The sequence below is a fragment of the Acinonyx jubatus genome, chromosome B3, assembly GCF_027475565.1.
Source record: "Acinonyx jubatus isolate Ajub_Pintada_27869175 chromosome B3, VMU_Ajub_asm_v1.0, whole genome shotgun sequence".
Taxonomy (NCBI): Eukaryota; Metazoa; Chordata; class Mammalia; order Carnivora; family Felidae; genus Acinonyx; species Acinonyx jubatus.
The window spans coordinates 131654946-131676926 of record NC_069386.1 but is presented as its reverse complement, the minus strand read 5'-3'; the positions used below and the strand labels follow the sequence as shown (position 1 = coordinate 131676926).

At 43.4% G+C, this 21981-nt stretch overlaps 1 protein-coding gene across 14 annotated transcripts in view; it reads left to right on the top strand.

The window, feature by feature from the left end:
- The window catches only part of RPS6KA5 (ribosomal protein S6 kinase A5), a 178643-nt gene extending 172311 nt beyond the window's left edge, over positions 1-6332 (top strand). For 10 of the 14 annotated variants that reach the window (XM_027066423.2, XM_027066419.2, XM_053224832.1 and 7 more), the window contains one exon: positions 362-2197. In XM_027066423.2, the coding sequence (XP_026922224.1) occupies positions 362-601 (240 nt within the window). In that variant the 3' untranslated portion in view covers positions 602-2197. Of the gene's footprint in view, positions 1-361; positions 2198-4412; positions 4657-5543 lie in introns of those variants that run through there. The other 4 variants (XM_027066424.2, XM_027066420.2, XR_003422700.2 and 1 more) reach the window with 3 other exon arrangements.
- Positions 6333-21981: the final 15649 nt, after the last annotated feature.

The following is a 21981-nucleotide window of genomic DNA, read 5'->3' as shown; positions in this document are numbered from 1 at the left end:
CAGGCGCCCCTGTGGTTGGATTTAAATCTCAGACGCAGGACCAGTAAAAGTAATGGGGGTTGGAGGGGGGGTGGTTAGTGTTTTTTACTGAGAGGTAGCGCTGACCTCGTCAAAAGATTGAGGAAGAATCAGGACTCCTGAGCAGCCTGGCTGGTTTGATTTACGCGGAGCCCTGGGGACTCTTCCCCTGAGCTTGTGTGTCCTGCCAGGAGGTTGGCAAGTACCGGTTTTAAGGACTTTGTTCCCAAAACAACTTGGAGCCGTGGTTGCCAACTGAAAGTTGTCTTCTTCTAGAAGTCAGACGTGCCGGAAAGCGTCAGCCCCTTTGCCTTCACAGAGGCTCCCTCTCTTTCTCCCCTAGGCCTTTAACAAATACAAGAGAGAGGGGTTTTGCCTGCAGAATGTCGATAAGGCCCCTCTGGCCAAGAGAAGGAAAATGAAGAAAACCAGCACCAGCACAGAGACGCGCAGCAGCTCCAGCGAAAGCTCCCACTCGTCCTCCTCCCAGTCCCACGGGAAGACCACCCCGACGAAGACACTGCAGCCCGGCCACCCCGCTGACGGCAGCAACCCGGACACCCTCTCCCACTTCTCGGACTGAGCGCGGGCGGGCGGAGGGCAGGACTGTCGCCGCCGACGACCCATCGCACCCGCGTGCCCTCAGCCTGTGCCTGAGGTGACGTCGTGCGCTTTTAAAAACGTGCCCCGTTGGTCTTCGCGGAACCTGCCTCTTAGGGAGTTGTTTTCAGGCAAACCCCACTGGTTGCCCGTGTCCAAAAAGCACTGCACGGAGAATGTTACTGTGAACAGAGCACACGTTTTACTGTTGAGTGACCTGGCGTGACGCCAACAGGACTGTTCCTGAAAGAGCAGGGGTGTCTGTAAACCTACTTAGGGGCGGGTCAGGTTCGAGCTGCTTACAAAACGAGTCTCGGGTGTTCCAGACGTCCGCCCGCAGGAGTCACACGTACGGTGATGATGATGCCTTTTGCTTTGCCTCGGGGACCGTGTGGCCTTTTAAGAGATGGGCCCCCGCGGAGCAGTGCAGAGATTGTGTAGTGAACTTGATGCGTGGCGTTCGCTCATTTCCTGAGAGAGGGTTTTAACTTATTGTCTTTGTTTTATGGTTGCCTACGATGGTAACCTGTTGTTATGAGTCCTTTTCTAAAAAGTAAAAGAAAAAAAAAAGATACAGGAACGTAAGGTCCCATACTCTGTATTGGGGACCCGTCTGACATGCATGCTAAGCTACGTCCGGTTTTAATTTCGCACTGCTCTTTCCTGGCAGGTTGTTTTAATGGTTATTGCCGAATATTGAGGTACACGTCTCTGTTTTAAGTAATACTGCACTTTGTAAAAGACTATGGATAAAGCAAACTATTTTATAAAGTGCACCGTTTAAAGCACATGTGCTGCATTTTTGCCCGTTTTTCCATCATCCGCTTTAAATTTGTCCTCACGTCCCCCTTCTACCTTGTCTGCGACAAGTGGAATGGGCATAATCACGATCCACTTAGGCACCGATGCGAAGAAAATCTAAAGGAAAATTCTATGAAACACTGTGCTTCACATCTGTGTACTGCGTTGTGCTGCAGCGAGGCATGCCCTCCCGGAGTCGGATATTATGTACATACTATTTTAGAATCATGACTCTGACTTGTCTTGAAATTTTTCTGTTAAATTTTAAATGCAGAGAGCATATTTTATAAACTTCCGCAGAGCCCTTTTGTTGCTCCAAAGTTCTGAATTCCTACAGAAAGCAAGTACTATGTGATGGAGACCTTTCACCAAAAGATTGCTTCCTTTTCAAATACAATGAATTCATTCCCTATGCAAAAAGAAAAAAAAAAAGATAGGATTTGTACATTGTATTTTCTTTTAAAGCCATCACAGGAAATGCAGGACTGAGAAAAGTGATCTTGGCTGTGTTTACAAGAATCATGCTTAAAAAGATAATGCCCAACATGTTTATTTTATAATTTTTGTTAGTGATAATCTCTTGAGCATTGGTTTGGAATTTGGGCATGATATTTATTTATTCCTTTCTTGAGATAATAGCAGCATTAATTTCAAACAGTTACGAATACTAAAAATATTGCACTCTATGTAATAGTAGTATATTTATTACTAAATCAATGTACATATTAATAGCACAGGCAAAAAATGGCAAATATTAAAATATTTTCAAAATACTGTATCACTCTGTTCACATTTTTGTCCGTGAAGGTTATTGGAAATGACTTTTTAGACTTTTTAGCGGCCCAAATGGCTATATAATTCTCACGAGTCAATGAAACTTTTGTGCTCCTAGCTTTCAGTCATTCCTGGTAATGATGGGAAATCTTACATGAATTATTACCACCATATAGCGAATTCACAAAATGTGATTTCCTCAGGCACAGAATTATAATAACCAAGAAAATGTCCATTTGTATCTATAGTTATGTTAAATAGATTTGGAAATGTCCAAGTTAGCTCTTCAGGTCATTTTTTTTTAACTGTGCATCCTAGTAGAAAATACTACTTGCAGAGTATAAACTAAACACACTTTGTTGCTAATGGAAAATGATCCAGAAAAATGGTCAGTGTAATGATTGAAGATGCCATTGACTCCTGGATGTTGAAATTGAGGGGTTTCATTTTCGTTTATTTTCATTGCCTCTTCTTCAGAAGGACTTGACAGAAAATGAAATGGGTAAAAAGGCAGAGTAAGAAGAGGAAGGAAGGAGCAGCTAATCCATCGCAATGAGGGTCTCTGAATAATCTAGAATGGGCTTTTGAAAAGACCTAAAAGCACTCGGGGTGGTGCCCCATGTCAAATACCTTCATCCCCACCCTGTTTATGAATTCCAGAAAGACAGCCTCTGATGCTATGTTTGCAGTGGTTACACTGTGTGCAAACCATCACCGCCCAGTGACTTGTATTCTAAAATTCACAACACTTTCACTTAGTCACATCAGAAGTAAACTAAGAAATATTTTATATGAAAATACTTCATATGAACTCTTTCTTAGTATTAGGAGTAGAGTAGAAGTAGATCCAAAAAAGCCCCCAATATATAAATACATTAATTTCTCTTTATAATATTAATTTTGGAGATAAGGCGAAATCACCCCTTCCTTTTTCCCTTATTGATTTTATTGCATGTCGTTTTCATACCATCATAGACCCTGATTCAAATATTTTGTAACTGTATATGGCTAATGGAGAGGCAAGAATAAGAAAAGGAAAGTAGTAGAGGAAATAAATTTTAAAAGACCCATTTCTTCTAACTACTATGCCAGATCCTGTGGCTGACTGAGTTAAATTAGCTATTTTGAAATTCATTAATTCTTCCAAACCTCTATAAAATAATAAGTCAATGAGCCACTGGAACAAAAAATCAAGCCTCCTGAGTTCATTTCAAACATGCTTGTTTGTGTTAGAGTTGCAGATTCATTTACCTGTGAAAAGCTGCTTTTTCATTTTTTTATATTGCTACTGATTTCTTAAAAAAACTATGTAAAGGGCTACATTTAAAAAGTAAGTTTGGGGCACCTGGATGGCTCAGCCAGTTAAGCGTCCAACTTCGGCTCAGGTCATGATACCAGGTTTTATGGGTTCGAACCCCACATAGGGCTCTGTGCTGACAGCTCAGAGCCTGGAGCCTGCTTCAGATTCTGTGTCTCCCTCTCTCTCTGACCCTCCCCCATTCATGCTATGTCTCTCTCTGTCTCAAAAATAAATAAACGTTAAAAAAAAAAAAGTTTTTTTTAAATTAAAAAAGACAAGGAAATGTAAGTTAAATATGAACCCAATGCTATAGCTTTGTTTTCCTGCTTGTAGGTAGATGGGGAAATCGTCGTTTCTCTTGTTTCCTTTGTTTAAAATCCAGGAAGGTTGACGAACATGACATTCTTAATGGCGGTTTTATTTTTGACTTTCTATGGGGCTGGTCACGCAAAATGTGCACTGTCGTGTTGAAATATATGTGACAATTATCCTCATGAAAGACCTTCTGGTTGTGTAGACCTTAGATCATTCATAACAGTTTATTTTAGGCGCTGTAGTGCTAGCCTATTTGCTGAAGTTATAAACACCGGTAAAAGGAGAGATTAAGTGTACAATAATTCTCATTCTCCTGATGAGTAAGAAGGGAAATACAGAGGGTGCCACATTACATGTAAAGGTAACGCTTTAGTACTGAAGTTTTGAAAAATATCCCTAAGAACTTTACCGCATGAATTTTTAAAAAGAAGAAGAGGAAGGCACATTCGAACATACTTAGAAAAATTTTTGAAAGACTGGCATTTTAACGGATAGCAGGTGTACTTCTGTCTCAAGGGGTATGTATGCATCCTTGGGTGTGGAATTGAAAACTTGCCGAAAATAAGCTACAGTAATCCACGTAATTATGTAAATTCTTCCACAGTCTTCATAAAGATAAGAATTCATCTTCCTAGAAAGTAAGTGGGATATAAAAAGATGAGAAACATTGTTGTTCTTCTGTGTGAACGATTAAGGGGGACAGTGGTGTCACACAACTCAGACGAATGCCATTCCACCCATCGCCATCTGTGGTGTCTTCACGGACTGCAGCGACTGTACTTTCTCTTGCTTTCCAAAGGTACAACCGCACACGTGAGCGTTTCCCTACACTGATACTTTACTCCCCCCTTCTTAACACACCCATGTGTTGACTAATGTTTATGGATTGTAATTAACATCAGAGAAATCCTTGACGGGGGCAGAGAAGGGAACATTTGGGGATGGAAGGGCTGTAGGAAAAGGGAAATACTGGCCCTGTGGGAAAATGAGCAGCTTTACATCTCGGAGGTACAAACAATTGCTATGAACATGGACAGAGGGTGACTTTACAAAAAGGCCATTTCAGTAGCCATGTGTATAAATCTCTTTTAATCATTGTATCTACTGGGTCGGTAGGTGAACTTATTTAGCATGTCTCTACAGGCTTTGTAAGATGGTTATTTTTTGCTAGGAGGCCCATGTGATTGCTTTCTCCTCTCCTTCCCTGTTCCCTCTCCAACTGCTCCTACTGCTTTCTGCCATGGAGACCATTGATGTTCCGTGGCCAAAGAGACCAGTCCAAATGGAGCACTAAGGGTACATGTAGGTAGCGATCATATTCTTTAAAAATTTTAGGGGCACCTGGGTGATTCACTCGGTTAAGTGTCCGACTTTAGCTCAGGTCGTGATCTCACAGTTCATGAGTTCGAGCCCTGCCTTGGGCTCTGTGTTGACGACTCCAAGCCTGGAGCCTGGTTGGGATTCTGTGACTCCCTCTCTCTCTCTCTCTCTGTCTGCTCCTCCCCTGCTCACATTCTGTCTCTCTCTCTCTCTCTGTCTCTCAAAAATAAATAAACATTAATTTTTTTTTCTAATTTTAATGCAGTATAACATATAAAGTGCACAGATCTTAAGTGGACAGCTCCGTGAACGTTAACTTATGTATGTACCCTCATAACCATCACCTCAATCAAGACAAGGCTCCCACTCCATACTCAAACTTAACTACTGTTCTTCTGGCTTCGGTCTCCCGTAGACTTGTTTGCCTGCCCTTGTGTCTGGTTGGGTTTGATGATCATCGTTATCTGTGAAATTCAACTACGTCGGTGCATGCAGCCATAACAATAGTGGCTCTTTTTCATTGCTGTGTATTATTCCATCAGATGAGTATATCCCCATTTATTTATCCATTCTAATGTTGATAGACATTTGGGTTCATAATTTTTAGCTTTTCTGCCTAAAGCTGTCACGAACATTCCTGTGCGTAACTTGTGGTGGATATGTACATTCATTCCCTTGGGTTTATACATAAGGATGAAACTTACTGAATCATAGGATGGATGCATATTTAGCTTAAAGATGTTGCCAAATAGTTTCCAACAGCTGTCGCACCGATTTACACTCCCACCAGCAACGTGTGAGTGGTGAAGTTGTATTTCCTTGTGGTTGTAGCCGTTTTGGCGAAATTGTATTTCCTTGTGGTTTTAGGCATTCTGGCAAGTGTGGATTCTGTTGTAGTTTTAATTTGCATTTCCCTGAGAAGCAGCGACAAGTAGAGCACCCTTTTATATCTTTATTAGCCGTTTGGACATTCTTACTTGTTGAGCACCTACTCAAGTCACTTAACAAGTTATAGTTATTCGCTTGTCTGTCTTTTTCCTATTGGTTGGCAGGGGCTCTTTATATTTTATTGGTATGAAGTTTTTGTCTGATGTGTTGTTATAAATCTCTTCTCTTTGGTTTGCTTTTTCACTTTCCAATCGATGTCCTTTGATGACCAGAAAGTTCTAATTTTTGTGAAGTGCAGTATACCCGTTTTTTATGGTTAGTGATTTTTGTGTCCTGTTTCATAAATCTTTACCCCAAGATTCTTATTCTTCTAAAAGCTTTATTTTATCATTCACATTAGATCTGTGATCCATCTAGCACTGGTATTTGTGCATGGTGTGAGATACTACAAAGTTTACTTATTCCATGAGTGTTCACTTGACCTAGTACAGGGTCTTGAAAATCTCAGTGCATTGCAGTTGTAATTTTTATAGTCTTCCCATCTGGTAATATAAGATCTCTAACTTTGATATTCTTCCGGATAGTCTCGGCTATTTTTAACGCTTTGCATTTCCATATACATTTGTTTTTATTTTTTTTATGTTTATTTATTTTTGACAGAGAGAGAGAGAGAGAGACAGAGTATGAGCGGGGGAGGGGCAGAGAGAGAGAGGGAGACACAGAATCTGAAACAGGCTCCAGGCTCTGAGCCATCAGCACAGAGCCCGATGCGGGGCTCGAACTCACAGACCGTGAGATCATGACCTGAGCTAAAGTCGGACGCTCAACCGACTCAGTCACCCAGGCACCCCTTCCATACACATTTTAGAAACAGGTTGTTGTTTTCCTTGGGGAGGTTACCTATTAGGGTTTAATTGGTATGGCATTAAGTTATAGAGATCAATTTCAGGAGAATTTATATTTTCTCAATTTTGAGTTTTGTAATCCATAGACATGGTATATCTCTCTATTTAATTAGATCATCTTTACTTTGTCTCAACAAGGTTTTAAGATTTACATGTGGAGGTTAGATTTATCTTTAGATTTTTGATGTTTATATGTTATTATCTAATTATTGTGCATTAGTATGTAGAAATATAATTATTTTCTATTCTGCCTTTGCATCTCTCAACCTTACTAACTTCACTTTAATTATACTAATTCTCTAGATTCTTTTGTATTTCTTCATGTATACACTCATATCTCCTAAAAATGATAGTTTCACTTCTCTGTTTCCAATTTTTCTTTTTTTCCCTTACTGAGCTGACTAGACTTCTGGCAAAATCTTGAATAGAATGGTGACAGTGGACCTCTTTGGCTAGTTCCTAAACTCAAAATAAGAACTCAGTATTTTACCATTCAATATGATGTTTGCTGTAAATTTTTTAATAGATACCACTTGCCAAATTAAGGGGTTTTTTTCTCCCTAGTTTTCTGAGAGTTTTAATTAAACGCTTGTTCTACCTCTTCTGAGATGACCATGTGGTTTTTCTCTTTCGTTCTCATCTAGTGATTAATTACAGTAATTGATTTTCAAATGTTGCATTCCTGGAATAAACACACAAGCTACTCTGTTGTGGCCCAGAGCAGAAATCTGATGGTAATCATTTTCAGTCACCAAAGTCATTTTCCCCACAGTGGCTTCTTGCAATGATAATTTGGTTGTCATGGGTTCACATAGGAGGAAACCCAGTTTATTCATTTGTTCCTTCACACACGTCTTTTTGAGCTCCTGCTCAGGCCAGGTACTATTCTCGACATGGGTAATACAGCAGGAAATAAGATTTCGGCCACTTTGGGAGTTAGAGCCTCTCATTTCCTAGAAGGACTGCTCCCAAAGGGTTTCTGTGTTGTACTATTTCAAGACTTTTTCTTGTGTGTGGGTGAATGAGAGACAGACTGAGCTCAAGGCCCTTAGGATGACAACGCCTTCCGAGTTTATAAAAATATTTTTAGGCTTTTAAAAAATTCTGCAGAGATTAACCCACTTCACAGTGGGTTAATCTTTTGAAAAGCTAAGGCATTATGCCTACCTCCCTATCTGCGAGTTTCTACATCATAGGGACAAGACAAACACTTGAGAGACTTACTTTGGAGCAGAAGTAAGTGACAATTCTAGTTAAAACTCCAGGAGCTCGTTCAGGGAGAACAAACATAGCTCTGAAAGCGAATCCTTCCGTGAGTGTCCATATGTGATCCAGTCAGCCCACTTGTGGTTTCTCATTTTAACTTCGGATTTTACCAAACATTGCACATGCTACAAAGCACTTATTAAGTGCTAAAAAAAATACTGAAAATAGTAAAAGATATGGCTTGCTTTTCCCAGTCTTCCAGAATAGCTTAAATGTCACTGGTACCAAGAGAAAAAACATAACCTGAGCATATGTTACTGTTAAGATATTGCGATCAAATCAAGAATTTTAGTCCTGTTTTTGTTATTCTTTCCCACTTTAGAAACTTCACATATTCTGGGGAATGGTAATTTGTAGTTCCGATTATAGTCCATTTGCATGCGATCAAAAGGCAGTCCAGGAACTAGAACATCATGCATAGTAGCTCTGTAGAAGCTGGACTACACCCATGAGGACAGACCGAGAATCTTGAACACCTGTGATGTGGTGCCCTGGGAATTACAACCCTTTTGGAATGGTTTACGAACTGCCAGTTAAAATAGACAAAGCCAGGGGCGCCGGTTGGCTCAGTCAGTCGAGCATCTGACGTCGGCCCAGGTCATGATCTTGCTGCTCGTGGGTTCAAGCCCCGCATCAGGCTCTGTGCTGACACTCGGAGACTGGAGCCTGCTTCATAATCCGTGTCTCCCTCTCCCTGTCTCTCTCTGCCTCTCCTCTGCTCACACCCTGTCTCCCTCTCTCTCTCAAAAATTAACATTTAAAAATTTTCTTAAATAATAAAAAAATAAAGTAGACGAAGCCAAACACAAAAAGCCACTTATTGTGTTAGCTCCTGTATATGAAATGTCCATAACAGGCCTATCCATCAAGATAGAAAGTAGATTAGAGATTTCCAGAGGATGATGGGAGACAGAAATGGGGAGCGACTGCTAATGCATGTAGGTGATGAGGTTTGGGGGTGATTAAAACATTCAGAATTCAATAGGGTAATGGTTGTACAAACCGCTGACCTGTACGCTTTAGATGGGAAATTTTGTGTTATGTGAACGTTACCCTAATTTTTAAAAAATCACACACACGCACGCACACACTCACGATCAGCCAGAGAAGATGGAGTCATGTTGATGTGGTCAGTGCTAACACCTTGCTCTTCCGACAAAGCCATCTCCACTGTTGTTTAAGTGGCAACAAGCCTGTTTGAAGCAGAATTAATACTATAGCTGGAGAGTCTTCGCTAAAAAGAGAAATTAAATTCTGAGGGACAGAGTGAATGTGTTGCCTGCAGAGAACCCCCAAACTGCAGCCTACCAGGGGATAGCTCCCAGTTTTGGGTAACGTTTGGGTAGATACCAAAATGCTGTGTGTTTTGACGATGGTCTCTTTCAGCTTATCATCACTTTGATCTCCGCTCTAAAGGTTTATCTCTTGCTTTTGGCTTCATTGTCCTAATGGGGCCACCAGGCTCTTGTGTTGCATACATTTTTCTTTGGTGAATATTTTTCTCCACTCTCTCTTGCCTTACCAATGTTACCTTTCTCTCTCAGAAGCTGGTTCATGTATGCGGTTGGCTGAAATATTACTTTATTCATTCATGAAATCATTTGGAGCAGTTGTCTTACTCTCAAACATAGTGCCATCGAGATATCTGCAAGTCACGTCACTCCTGGCTTTGCCATCCAAGTAGTCAGAGGTCAATTGTCTCCCTTAACTCCACGGTATGTGGTGAAAATATCTGTATCCTCGACAATTGTTTTAAAGCCTAATCATTTCAGTTACTCTCTGTTTTTTAAATTTTTTTAACATTTATTCATTTTTGAGATACAGAGAGAGAGCGCCAGCAGGGGAAGGGCAGAGAGAGAGAGAGAGAGACGCAGAATCTGAAGCAGGTTCCAGGCTCTGAGCTGTCAGCACAGAGCCCAGTGCGGGCCTCGAACCCACAAACCATGAGGTCATGACTTGAGCCGAAGTCAGATGCTTAACTGACTGAGCCACCCAGCCACCCCTGGATAATTTATTTATACTCATTAAAGGTAAAAGTTTTATCAATATGAGAGAACTTATAAATTTTTTTATTCACTAACTGAGACATCACATGAAACTTCTTTTGTTTCTGGCAATGATGAACCGTACTGAAGAAAGATAATTAGACTGAAATTTTCAAAATGCTTTTATGGCACATGTAAAATAAAGTTGTTTCAAACTGCAGATTATTTCTCCTAAAATCTTTATGTGGTGAGTATAATAGCACACTAATATCAGTACTTTTTATATATTTTGAATGGTAAATGTTTTGAAGATATTTTTAAATAAAAACTAGCTATTGAAAATTCTTTCTTAAAATATTTAGAATAAAGCCTATCTAAAATATATGAGCTAGTAGAAGTATTTTTTTGTATCATTAGTGTAATGGTATATATGTTTTACAAGAAGGGACTGGAAAGATAAATATTTGTTTATAGTATTATTTTACTGAGTGATGCTGATGCAGCTTTTATTTTTAGTTTAAGATTTTATTATTATTTTTAAGTAACTCCATATCCAATGAGGGGCTCAAACCCACAACCCCGGAATCAAGAGGCACATGGTCCACTGACCAAGCCAGCCAAGCACCCCAATTTTTTCTTCATTTAAATTCTAGTTAGTTAACATACAGGGCAGTATTGGTTTCAGGAGTAGAATTCTATGGTTCATCACTTACATACAACATCCAGTGCTCATCCCAACAAGTGCCCTCCTTAATGCCCATCACCCATCCAGCCCATCCCCCCACCCACCTCCCTCTATCAACCCTCATTTTGTTCTCAGTCATTAAGAGTCTCTTGTGGTTTGTTTCCCTCTCTTCTCTTCCCCCCCTCCCATATGTTCATCTGTTTTGTTTCTTAAATTTCAAATGTGAGTGAAATCATATGGTATTTGTCTTTCTCTGACTGACTTATTTCACTTAGGATAATACATTCTAGCTCCATCCACATCACTGCATATGGCAACATTTCATTCTTTTTGATGGCTGTGATATTCCATTGTATATGTATACCACATCTTCTTTATCCATTTATCAGTCGATCAGGTACCCCCAGTCTAATATATCTTTTTTAGATATGGGAGTAAAGTCCACTGTAAAAGTATTCCAATTTTTAAGTTTCAGTGCCCTTGCTTTTGAGCCTAGTGTTGGCTTTCTTTCTTTCTTTTTTTTTTTTTAAGTTTATTTATTTTGAGAGAGAGAGAGAGGGAAAGCACATGAGGGGTAGGGGCAAAGAGAGAGGGAGAGAGAGAATCCCAAGCAGGCTCCATGCTGTCAGCACAGAGCCCAATGTGGGGCTCAAATTCACAAACTGTGAGATTACGACCTGAGGGGAAACAAAGAGTTGGATGCTTAACCAACTGAGCCACCCAGGTGCCCCAGAGTGTTGGCTTTCTAAAGTCAGAATAATCAAATTCTACTCACCTAAAAATTCAGAAAACTTGTTCTAATGGTGTATCTAATGATACATTCAGGGAAAAAGTTGAGTGTTCAGAAATTCTAATTAGAGTTTAAAATGACTTAGTTGTGTCCTAGGTATATTATGAAAGTGAAAATGATAAGTATTTGTGACTATTATACTTAATGTATAGTCTTTATCATGTAGAATTTTTCTTTTAATTAGTTTCTATACTAGTTTCATGTTAAGTTTTTCAAATGTTAGCACATTATGGTGGTTATAGTAAAGGGTTTTGTTTTAAATATAGTAGCATATCCGGGAACTATTAAAGTCTAAGTTACAATGTCAAATTTTTATAATTGGATCATAATTTTTCAAATTATCTATCTGCCTTGCTGTGATCCCCACCTGTACTGGAATACTCTCTGGTATGAGTTACTCCCTTATGTTGGGAGATAGGGAAATTAAGCAAAGCATCACAGGGAATTTTTTTTTTCATAGTAAATTCATCTTATATAGAGAATGACAAGCATATCTAGCACTTTTTGCTAGCACTAGGCTTCTTTTCATTGTGATTGCTTTGCAAAGTTAATAATGTTCCTCACTGAAAAGAGCCTGACTGGTTTTTGTTTTTTTTTTTTTTAATGTTTGTTTATTTTTGAGAGAGAGACAAAGTGCGAACAGGGGAGGGTCAGAGAGAGAGGGAGACACAGAATCCGAAGCAGGCTCCAGGCTCTGAGCTGTCAGCACAGAGCCCGACTCAGGGCTCGAACCCACGAACCATGAGATCATGACCTGAGCTGAAGTCGGATGCTCCAATGACTGAGCCACCCAGGTGCCCATGACTGGTTATTTTTGTTTAAAGATGAATATTTTTAATACAGAGAAAATAAAAGTTGCATATGTGCCTCTCACACGGCAAACTCTAAGGTACAGTATCCCACCTCGGCATCAGATACCAGCCATGCTAACAGCGTGCACATGTGCATTAAATGTGGCTCTTGACTTGGAAAGTCAAGTGGGTGGGCGGGTTTCCTGTGATTGAACTGATACATAAATATTTGCCCCTTTAAAGGTATTCAGACATTGGAAATTAATCATTTGCCCATGAACCACAGACTTGAAGAACAGTTTTAGGTGAAATTTCCATTCTTAACTTTTTTGCTGATGAATCTTGGGCATAATGCTCTGTGTCTGTATTCTAGGACTGTTAGTGAATAAGTAGTATTTATTTCCTTGTATCAACCAATGTGTTACTAAGTTATGTCTCTTGTGTTCGGAAAAGCCCCAAGACCACGGGAGACACTGTGTGGTGAAGTTAGAGGCAAAGTGACTGGTGCAGCGAGCCCCTGGCGAGAACCCAAGTGCCAGGAGGCAGGGCAGTGAGCACAGCCCGCCATCCAGGTCGGGTGTGGTCCATGCCCCCCCGCCCCCCAGCTATGTTTCTGCATGTTGCACTGTGTGTGGCACTTTCCATCAGTATTGCTGATGGCTTTATGAAAGGAAGTGGGCAGGAAGTTGGTCCCATATTTCCAGACTGGCCACAGACTTGATCAATCTGAGCAAGTCACTTAGCCTCTCTCTGCCTCTATTTCTTCAGCCATAAAATGGGAATAACTCCACCCGTCCTTCCCTGCCTCACCAGCACACTGAAGGATCAGTTAAAGAAGAGGAAAACTTATATATATATATATATATACGTATATATATATATATGTATATATATATGTGTGTGTGTGTGTGTGTGTGTATATATATATATATATACACACATATATATATATTTTTTTAATATGAAATTTATTGTCAAATTGGTTTCCATATAACACCCAGTGTTCATCCCAACAGGTGCCCTCCTCCATGCCCATCACCCACCTTCCCTTCCCTCCCACCCCCCCATCCACCCTCAGTTCATCCTCAATTTTTAAGAGTCTCTTATGGTTTGCCTCCCTCCCTCTCTTTTTTTTTCCCCTTCCCCTCCCCTGTGGTCTTCTGTTAGGTTTCTCAGGATCCACGTAAGAGTGAACACATATGGTATCTGCCTTTCTCTGTGTGACTTATTTCACTTAGCATAACACTCTCCAGTTCTGTCAGTGTTGCTACAAAAGGCCATATTTCATTCTTTCTCGTTGCCAAGTAGTATTCCATTGTGTACATAAACCACAATTTCTTTAACCATGCATCAGTTGATGGACATTTAGCACTTTCAACAATAGCCAAATTATGGAAAGAAGAGGAAAACTTCTATCAGGTGCTTTGATCCCAAAGATGGGAAGAACATAGATGTAGCTGTTGTTGAATAATGAAGGCTCTCTATTATATAGCAACTTAATTTTAAAAGTGTCTTTGCCTGGTTCTGTATAGTGAATATCAATTAGTATATTGAAATAGAAACTGAGAATAGGTAGATTGAAAATTAAATAGATTTTTAGGGGCGCCTGGGTGGCTCAGTCAGTTAAGCGTCCAAGTTTAGCTCAGGTCATGGTCTCACAGTTCATGGGTTCGAGCCCTGCGTTCGGCCCTGTGCTGACAGCTCGGAGCCTGGAGCCTGCTTCGGATTCTGTGTCTCCTTCTCTCTCTGCCCCTCCCCCCGCTCACCCTCTGTCTCTCTCTCTCTCAAAAGTAAATAAACATTAAAAAAATTAAATTTAATCTAAAAGATTGTTAATGTTTTGGGCCATCAAATAGTAAAAATTTATAATGTATATTATAGTTCTGAGTGTGGGTTTGAAGTGTATTAGCACTGGGCTGATTTGTAGAAGGTCTTATTATTTGAGCCAACTTTGTTTATTTCAGAGGGCTACATAGTGGATCAGATCATACTATCGTCATAGCAGTATTTTTAGCTTATCTAGAATCTTAGAGCTTAGGAACCTTAGAGCTCACCCAGGGCCTATCAGAGGCAAGGTTCCTTCTGGTGCCATCACTGACGGGGGCTCGTGGGGCCTCTTACTGGGGATTCTTTGGGGAAGGGAGCAGGCTCCTACCTCGCTGTTTGTTTTTTTTTTTAATTTTTTTTTAACGTTTTATTCATTTTTGAGACAGAGACAGAGCATGAACGGGGGAGGGGCAGAGAGAGAGGGAGACACAGAATCAGAAGCAGGCTCCAGGCCCCGAGCCATCAGCCCAGAGCCTGACGCGGGGCTCGAACTCACGGACCGCGAGATCATGACCTGAGCCGAAGTCGGACGCTCAACTGACTAAGCCACCCAGGCGCCCATACCTTGCTGTTTTGATGTGTATCTTTTGTTCAAGAATTTCCTAAAACTTGAAACTAGTCAGGTGTTACATTAGAACATGTGAGCATTTAAAATTTTTAATTGAATACCATCTTTTTAAAGGACTTAGGTTTGTAATATTTTCTGGTTTTCATTTCATGGTTTTCCCATTGATGAGGTTGTTCTCTTCATTTAATAATTTGAAAATATTCTCTTCCCTTCTTATTTGTACCATCTTCAATTTGGCATTTATGGTAGCAAGGAGGGAAGGGTTGTTTATTTTAATTTTTTTAAGTTTATTTATTGAAGTAATCTCTATACCCAATGTGGAGCTCGAACTCACAGTCCTGAGATCAAGACTTGCATGCTCTACCGGCTGAGCCAGCCAGGTGTCCCAATGATTATTTTTTATTTTTGTTTTATTTTTTTAATGTTTGTTATGTATTTTTGAGAGAGAGAGAGAGAGAGAGAGAGAGAGCAAGCTGGGGAGGGGCAGAGAGAGAGGGAGACAGAATGCGAAGCAGGCTCCAGGTCTGAGCTGTCAGCACAGAGCCCCACAAGGGACTCCAACTCAGAATGGCGAGATCATGACCTGAGCTGAAGTCTGACGCTTAATGACTAAGCCACCAGGCACGCCTTTTTATTTTTATTTTTTATTTTAGAGAGACAGTGTGCACATGAGGAGGGAGGGGGGTAGAGGGAGAGAGAGAGAATCTCAAGCAGTCTCCATGCTCGGTGTGGAGCCCCACTTGGGTATCGATCCCACAACCCAGAGATCGTGACCTGAGCCAAAATCAAGAGTCAGATGCTCAACTGACTAAGCCACCCAGATGCCCCACGTTGTTTATTTTTAGAATAGACTCAAATCATGACTTTCGTTCTTGTCTTACATGGCAACTGGCTTGATTACTGTCTCTTACTTAAAGGTCCTTTAAAACTAGAAGCTATTCCTTTCAGGTAAATGCCTGGTAAGCAATACCAGGAGCTCTGAGGAAGGGGGAGCCATGACACCCGAGTGTAGAGAAGAGTGTCCAAATGCCCTAAGGCTGTATTGCCTTCTAAGGAGCATACTTCCAACAGACATGGCATTCTAGTGTAGACCCAGCAGCTGGGTAGGAAGGCTGTGAAACAGTTTGCTGACTTTTCCTTTAGCAGGTCAGGGGTGGGGACATCATCTAGCCTGGACCTTCAGGTCCACACTTTGTTCCATCTTTGAGAAATGAGGGTACCTCAGTGTTGCTAACTGGCCCAAATTTGTAACTGGCAACAAAGTAAATCACTTGACTCTTTTCTTTTGGTTGTCATTTCTCCTTCTCTCTCTCTTCCTCTCTCTCTCTCTCTCTCACAGTTTACTTCTGCTTTCTAGCACCTTTCTTTTTTTTTTTATGTTTATTTTTGAGAGAGAGAGAGACAGAGTATGAGCGGGGGAGGGGCAGAGAGAGAGGGAGACACAGAATCCGAAGCAGGCTCCAGGCTCTGAGCTGTCAGCACAGAGCCCAACGTGGGGCTCGAACTCATGAGCTGTGAGATCATGACCTGAGGGGAACTGGGATGCTTAACTGAGCCACCCAGGCGCCCCCTCCCACCTTTCCAAGGGAAGCTGTGCTTGATCTTGCTCAGTGCAGGTTACCACGTTAAGATGAATCAGCCATAGGCTCTAAACCCTGCAGCAGCGATTATCTGCGTGTAGCCGCCAAATAATTTTAGACAGTTTTGAACAGCTGCTTGCTGTCCAACCACACCAGCTGTGTAGCAGTCCCAGGTGGCGTTTGGGGCAGAAGAATCACCGACCGGAGTGGGTTATTCTCTGGCCAAAACTCGTTTCCAGTTTCAAAGGGCTGTTTCTGAAGGTGTCCTCGTAACCTTTTTGTTTCTGGCTCCGTTAGTTGCCTGATAAGCAGTAGCTAATGCATCATTCCCTAAATATGAGAGGAGCGTTTATTATATTCAGACTCCCAGGCTGCCTGTTGCAGCCTTCCTGCCTAGCACCAAGTACTCACTCCCCGCCGAGGAGGGGGACTAGTCAACCTGCAGAGACTTGCTTGCACCCTTCTTGATCGCTCCCAAATTCTGCCTGACTTAATGAGGTTCTTGACCTGCACAGCTGTGTCTTTCTCTCCTGCTCTCTCAGTTTTCCAATATGGGAATCTGGGAAACTCCTCTTTGTTCGCTCTTAAGCAGTCTCCAGATAGGGTTTGCTTTGGAAGTTGGTGACGTCTTGTGTTGGTTGTAAACATCAATTTGGATGGCAAGTGGGACGTTTCTGGAAGAAAAAAAAAAACCCCTTCTGGGGCAAACCTTTGACAGAGTCACTCAGCTGGCATGTAATTGGAATTTTATTTGCATGGCTTTTTTTCTAAGTCTCTCTAGAAGGACGTAATTCTCTAGAAGACCCAATTCTTACAATGCAAGAAATATTCTCACATCAAGGATTTATATCTGCCTTGTATGCCATCTTTTATTATTTTTATTAGTATTACTATAGTATTAATTCTCCCCAAAGGGAATAGCATTTTCTTTCTTTCTTTCTTTCTTTTTTTTTTTTGGCTTGATGCCTCCTGCATTTAGTAAATAGTAGCTTTTTTTTTTAGCTGCTTTCTTGAATCCTATATTTATAATATTTTATGGTAGATTTTAAAAAATTGATTAATTCTAGCTGGGCTAGCATCATCAAGTATTAATTAATTTTTTTAATGTTTTTATTTATTTTTGAGAGAGAGAGGGAGACAGAGCACAAATGGGGGAGGGGGCAGAGAGAGAGGGAGACACAGAATCCGAAGCAGGCTCCAGGCTCTGGGCTGTGAGCACAGAGCCTGATGTGGGGCTCGAACTCACGAGTCATGATAATTGGTACTGCCGTTGGTTAAAGGTAAACAATATGGAGTTAAGAATTTTTATACTATGAGCTATTTATTGGGCATTTTCAGAATTCCGCAGCTACTTGTCTTTAACACTTGTAAGAGGCATGTATGTTTTCCCTTCCTGGTCTTGAAGTCGGTTTTCCCTTTGTTCGGGCAGGTCTGGATGAGTGGTGTCGACCAGAAGGCATACACGTATCCCAGCGTGGCTGTTTTGTAGACGTGTGATGTTTTCTTACTTTGGGCGTTTGGCCAGAAAAGTTCTTTGTGTGTGGGTTTTACTTTTAACAAAGCAGTAAGGGTTTACTTTTTACCAACGTGTGTGTGTGTAAAGATGTATTTATCCAAGCTTTAAGAAAAGAAAAATCTTGTCAATGTACAAACACCTGATTCGGATCTGTGGGATTTTTTTTTTTTTTTTTTGGCATTAAATAAGATGCTTAAAGAAACATGACAGTGTATATCCATAATTCCATGTCTTAGAAGAATGACTCCCCTTAACTTGTGCTAAACCCGTGTGTCGCTAACTGAAGGCCGAGTTCCCTTAACCATCCTTGTCTGCTCCTCTCTGCAGCCTCTGGAAAGGGTGGAAGCTTCTCTCTGTGCAGCGTGCTCTAAAGGTCTGGTCTTCTGGTTGCCTGTCCACCTTCACTTTTCTCCTAGAACCCCTGTCGTGTGGCCTGGGGGCTCCAGAAGGAACCAGCCCCAGCAGATGTTAACGGAGGTGTGCCTCAGCCTTCGTTACTGCAACTTTCTTTTTAAGTGTTTATTTATTTAGAGAGAGAAAGAGAGTGCAAATGGGGCAGGGGCAGAGAGAGAGAGAGGGAGAGAGAGAATCCCAAGCAGGCTCCACACTGTCAGCACAGCCTGACATGGGCTTGATCCCACCAACCGTGAGATCATGACCCGAGCTGAAATCAAGAGTCAGACGCTTAACCCACTGAGCCCCCAGGCGCCCCCATTACTACAACTCTTGGCAGCTGCTTCCCTGGGCTCCTTGCTACCACCCACCCGATCTTCTGGGACTCAGAACCCCGCCCCCCAGAAGTGACTCTCCCCTGGCTCCTCTGGCCCCTTATCCCTCACTTCATCCTCTGAAACACCCACCTGCCATCTCTCAAGGCCAGCTTCTCTCGATTTTCCGAGGAAATAGTGACCCGATTCAATTATTTGGGGGCAGCAGCCGTTGATGGAATGAGTAGAAGCCCAGGTCCCGTATGAGCATCTTGTCGCGGCGAAACAACACAAACGCAGTGGCTTAAAGCAATAACCATCGATTATTGAACAATTCCTATGGGTCCAGAATTCAGGAGCAGCTTAGCTGGATGGTCCTGGCTCGGATCTGAGTCTCTTCGTGTGTTTCAGTCAGGATGAGGATGTTGGCTGCTGTCATTTGAACACCACCCCGCCCCCTCCCACCCCCTCACCCCCACCGGCTCCACTGCCCGGACTGTCCCACAGTGCTAGAAGCTTCCCTGCAGTCATATCTTATGCTTCTCCTGGCTGAGTCAGGGAATGAGCCAAGCTGGGCACTGGCGCAAAAAGTGCCAGCTTCTGAGCTGGAGGCCACTCTGTCCTCCTGCTCCCCACCCTGTAGTAGACAGAGAAACGGCCATGTCCTGATCTCAAACCCTGTGAAGATGGCCCCTCACGTGGTAAAGGAACCGTCCTGGTGGGATTCGGGTGAGAGTCTTGAGATGAGAGATTGTCCTGGATTGTCCAAGGGAGGCCCCGTGTGGTTGTGGTGTCTCCCCATGAGAGGGGTGGGAGTCCGGAGAGTGGGGGAGATGGCGTGCCCTGCTGGCTTTGAAGAGGGAGGAAGGGCTCCCAAGCCTGAACACGGGGTGGTCTCTGGAAGGGCGAAGAAACGGATCCTCCCCACAAGCCCCCAAGAAGAGTTAGGCCTGCTGATCGCTTGATTTGGACCAGTGAAATGGACTTCGGACTTCAGCTCTGCGAGGCTGGGGCTCCACTCCAGAATAGCGCCTCTGAGAAGGCAGAGCCCCTGCCCTCCAACCCCGGCATCCGGTCGGAGGGCCCTCTTTCCAGGAGAGGTGGGATGTCGGCATTGCTCAACCTGGCCCAGCCACCTGTGGTCGAGGCCAAGTCCCGGGCAAGCGCAGGAGGGAGCTGGGGGCTCCCTTCCTCCTTCTGGCCCCTCCTTGTGGGGTGGAGGCTCCACCATGCCCTGAGAGCTCGGGGGCCCCCACCGCCTTGGCACCTGGGGCAGACGTTCCTGCTGGGAGAGGCAAGCCCAGAAGACCGGAGGCTGCTGCCCGCTGCCCGGGCCCACCAAGCACTCCGCTCCCAAGACAGGGTGTCACTCCGAGGGAAGCACACCATGCTCCCCAGCGCCCAACAGAAACTAGGCTCATGGTTGCCTAGGGCAGGGGTGGGGGGCGGGGGCGGTGTGAGGGGTACCAGGGCTGACGGCTAAAGGGTGCCGCAGGCTTCCTTTCTGGCGGTGCATGGCATTTGGGGAAGAGGCATTTTGCACTTACCTTGCGGGAGACCACCTTTGCTTCCCACCAAAATGGACATAACACACAGGAGACGCCTTAAAAGCCGGGACACAACCTTGCCATCTCCTGGGACCCTTCGGGAAGAGGAGCAAAGCTCTCCCCTTCCCACCCACCCCCGGGAGCGGCCCCGCTTGGGACCGACACCCCAAGAGCTTTTCCCAAGACATTTGGATCCCGAGTTCAACCAGCTGAAACAAAACGCTGGGAGCGAAATAAATGCCTTCCACTTAGATGCTTAGTTCGTTATCTGGCCCCCGAGTAAAGCTTCATTGTTTTCAGCTGACTCTGGGGTCCCTGCAGCTGGGCTCTGTCCAGCACACTGTTTATATTTTGCACCCAGTTTAAAACCGCAGCGTATCTTTTCTAAGGCTCTGTTTTAAACTGGATGCATAAAAAAGAGAGCAATGGATTTTTTTATTTGCTGAGATGAAAACCTGCCTGTCAGTCGTTCATGACTGTGTGGCCTGGCTCTTTTTGCGCTTAAGTTTTTTTGTGTGTGTTTCTTGGAAATTATGACCCAACCTTCTGCTTCCCAAGCGCTCGTTCTCGATTCCCATCCCCTCTCCTCCCTCTCACTAGGCCTGAAGACATTCTGACCGAGCGGAGGAAGTTCACGTTCACCACAAAGGATTCCCAGAGGGCCACGGGGTCTTCCACAGCGTGAGGCCTGTGGCCGTGAGGGAGTGATGTGGGATGACGTACACGGAGCTTCCTTATGGGGATGATGCCCCTTGTGTGTCTCACTCCGATCAGTTCTCAGATCCAGCCACAGACTGGGCTTCATATTCTGTGTTTCTTTAACTTTGGTCAGTTATGCCACGTGGGGCTGTTGGCTCGAACCCAGGTAGACGTGATTCCAAAATCTCAGAGCCAGCGCCACGGATTAACAGCTAACCCGGGCGCGTGTTCGGCTATTTATAAGACAGAGAAGAAATAATCCCCAGCCTAAAACCAGGTGACATCAAACGCCGTGGCTAAGCTGCCGCATAGAGGTGTGGGGCGAAGGGTTAACGGTGGACCACCCAATAGCCCACAGGTGGCCCAGTCTGCGTGTTTACTTTGCAGAATGTTCAGCTGCAAATGACGCTGAGCCACAGGACTGAGTCGAGAATCTCATTTGCGTACGATAATAATGTATGTCAAGCAAAACCACCAGTCAGTACTTTCCAAACTGTGCCCTGGTGGTAGTTCGAGGCCACAGCTGGTATTGATATGGAACGAACAGGAAACACGGGTTAAGGCCACACTGGGTCCCTCCCTTTGTGGCATGAGCACAAGTGGCTGAAAAGCACCCCAAAGGGTGGATGGACTAGCCCGGCAAAAACCAGAATCAGATTGTGGTGCGAGGCCTGGGGAAGACCCCTGCCTCCAAACCTAGCCTCCCCAGCAGGTTCGACACCCCTCAGCACCGCCTGAGTTCTGACCACCGGAGGGTAAACCTCTCTGGGCCTCAGTTTCCTCACCTGCGAAACGGGGGTGACCTTATTGTCATCCTTCAGCCACAGGAAACTGGAACATTCCCTGGGGACTTCTTGGTGCTCTAAAGTCTATCTGAAGTCTCTTGATACTTTCAGACTGCTCAAAAATTATAATAGTTATGATAGATTACTAATACGGAGGGAGGGTCTGAGGCCAGTAATACACTGAAGGCTCGAAGGCGGAACCTAACGGGGGACAAGCCAGGTCTACCTGAAGGAGCTGGGCATGGCGGTCGGACTAATAACCCCCCAACACTGGTTATTATTAGGATGCGAAGGGGCCGTGGAGAACTAGAATC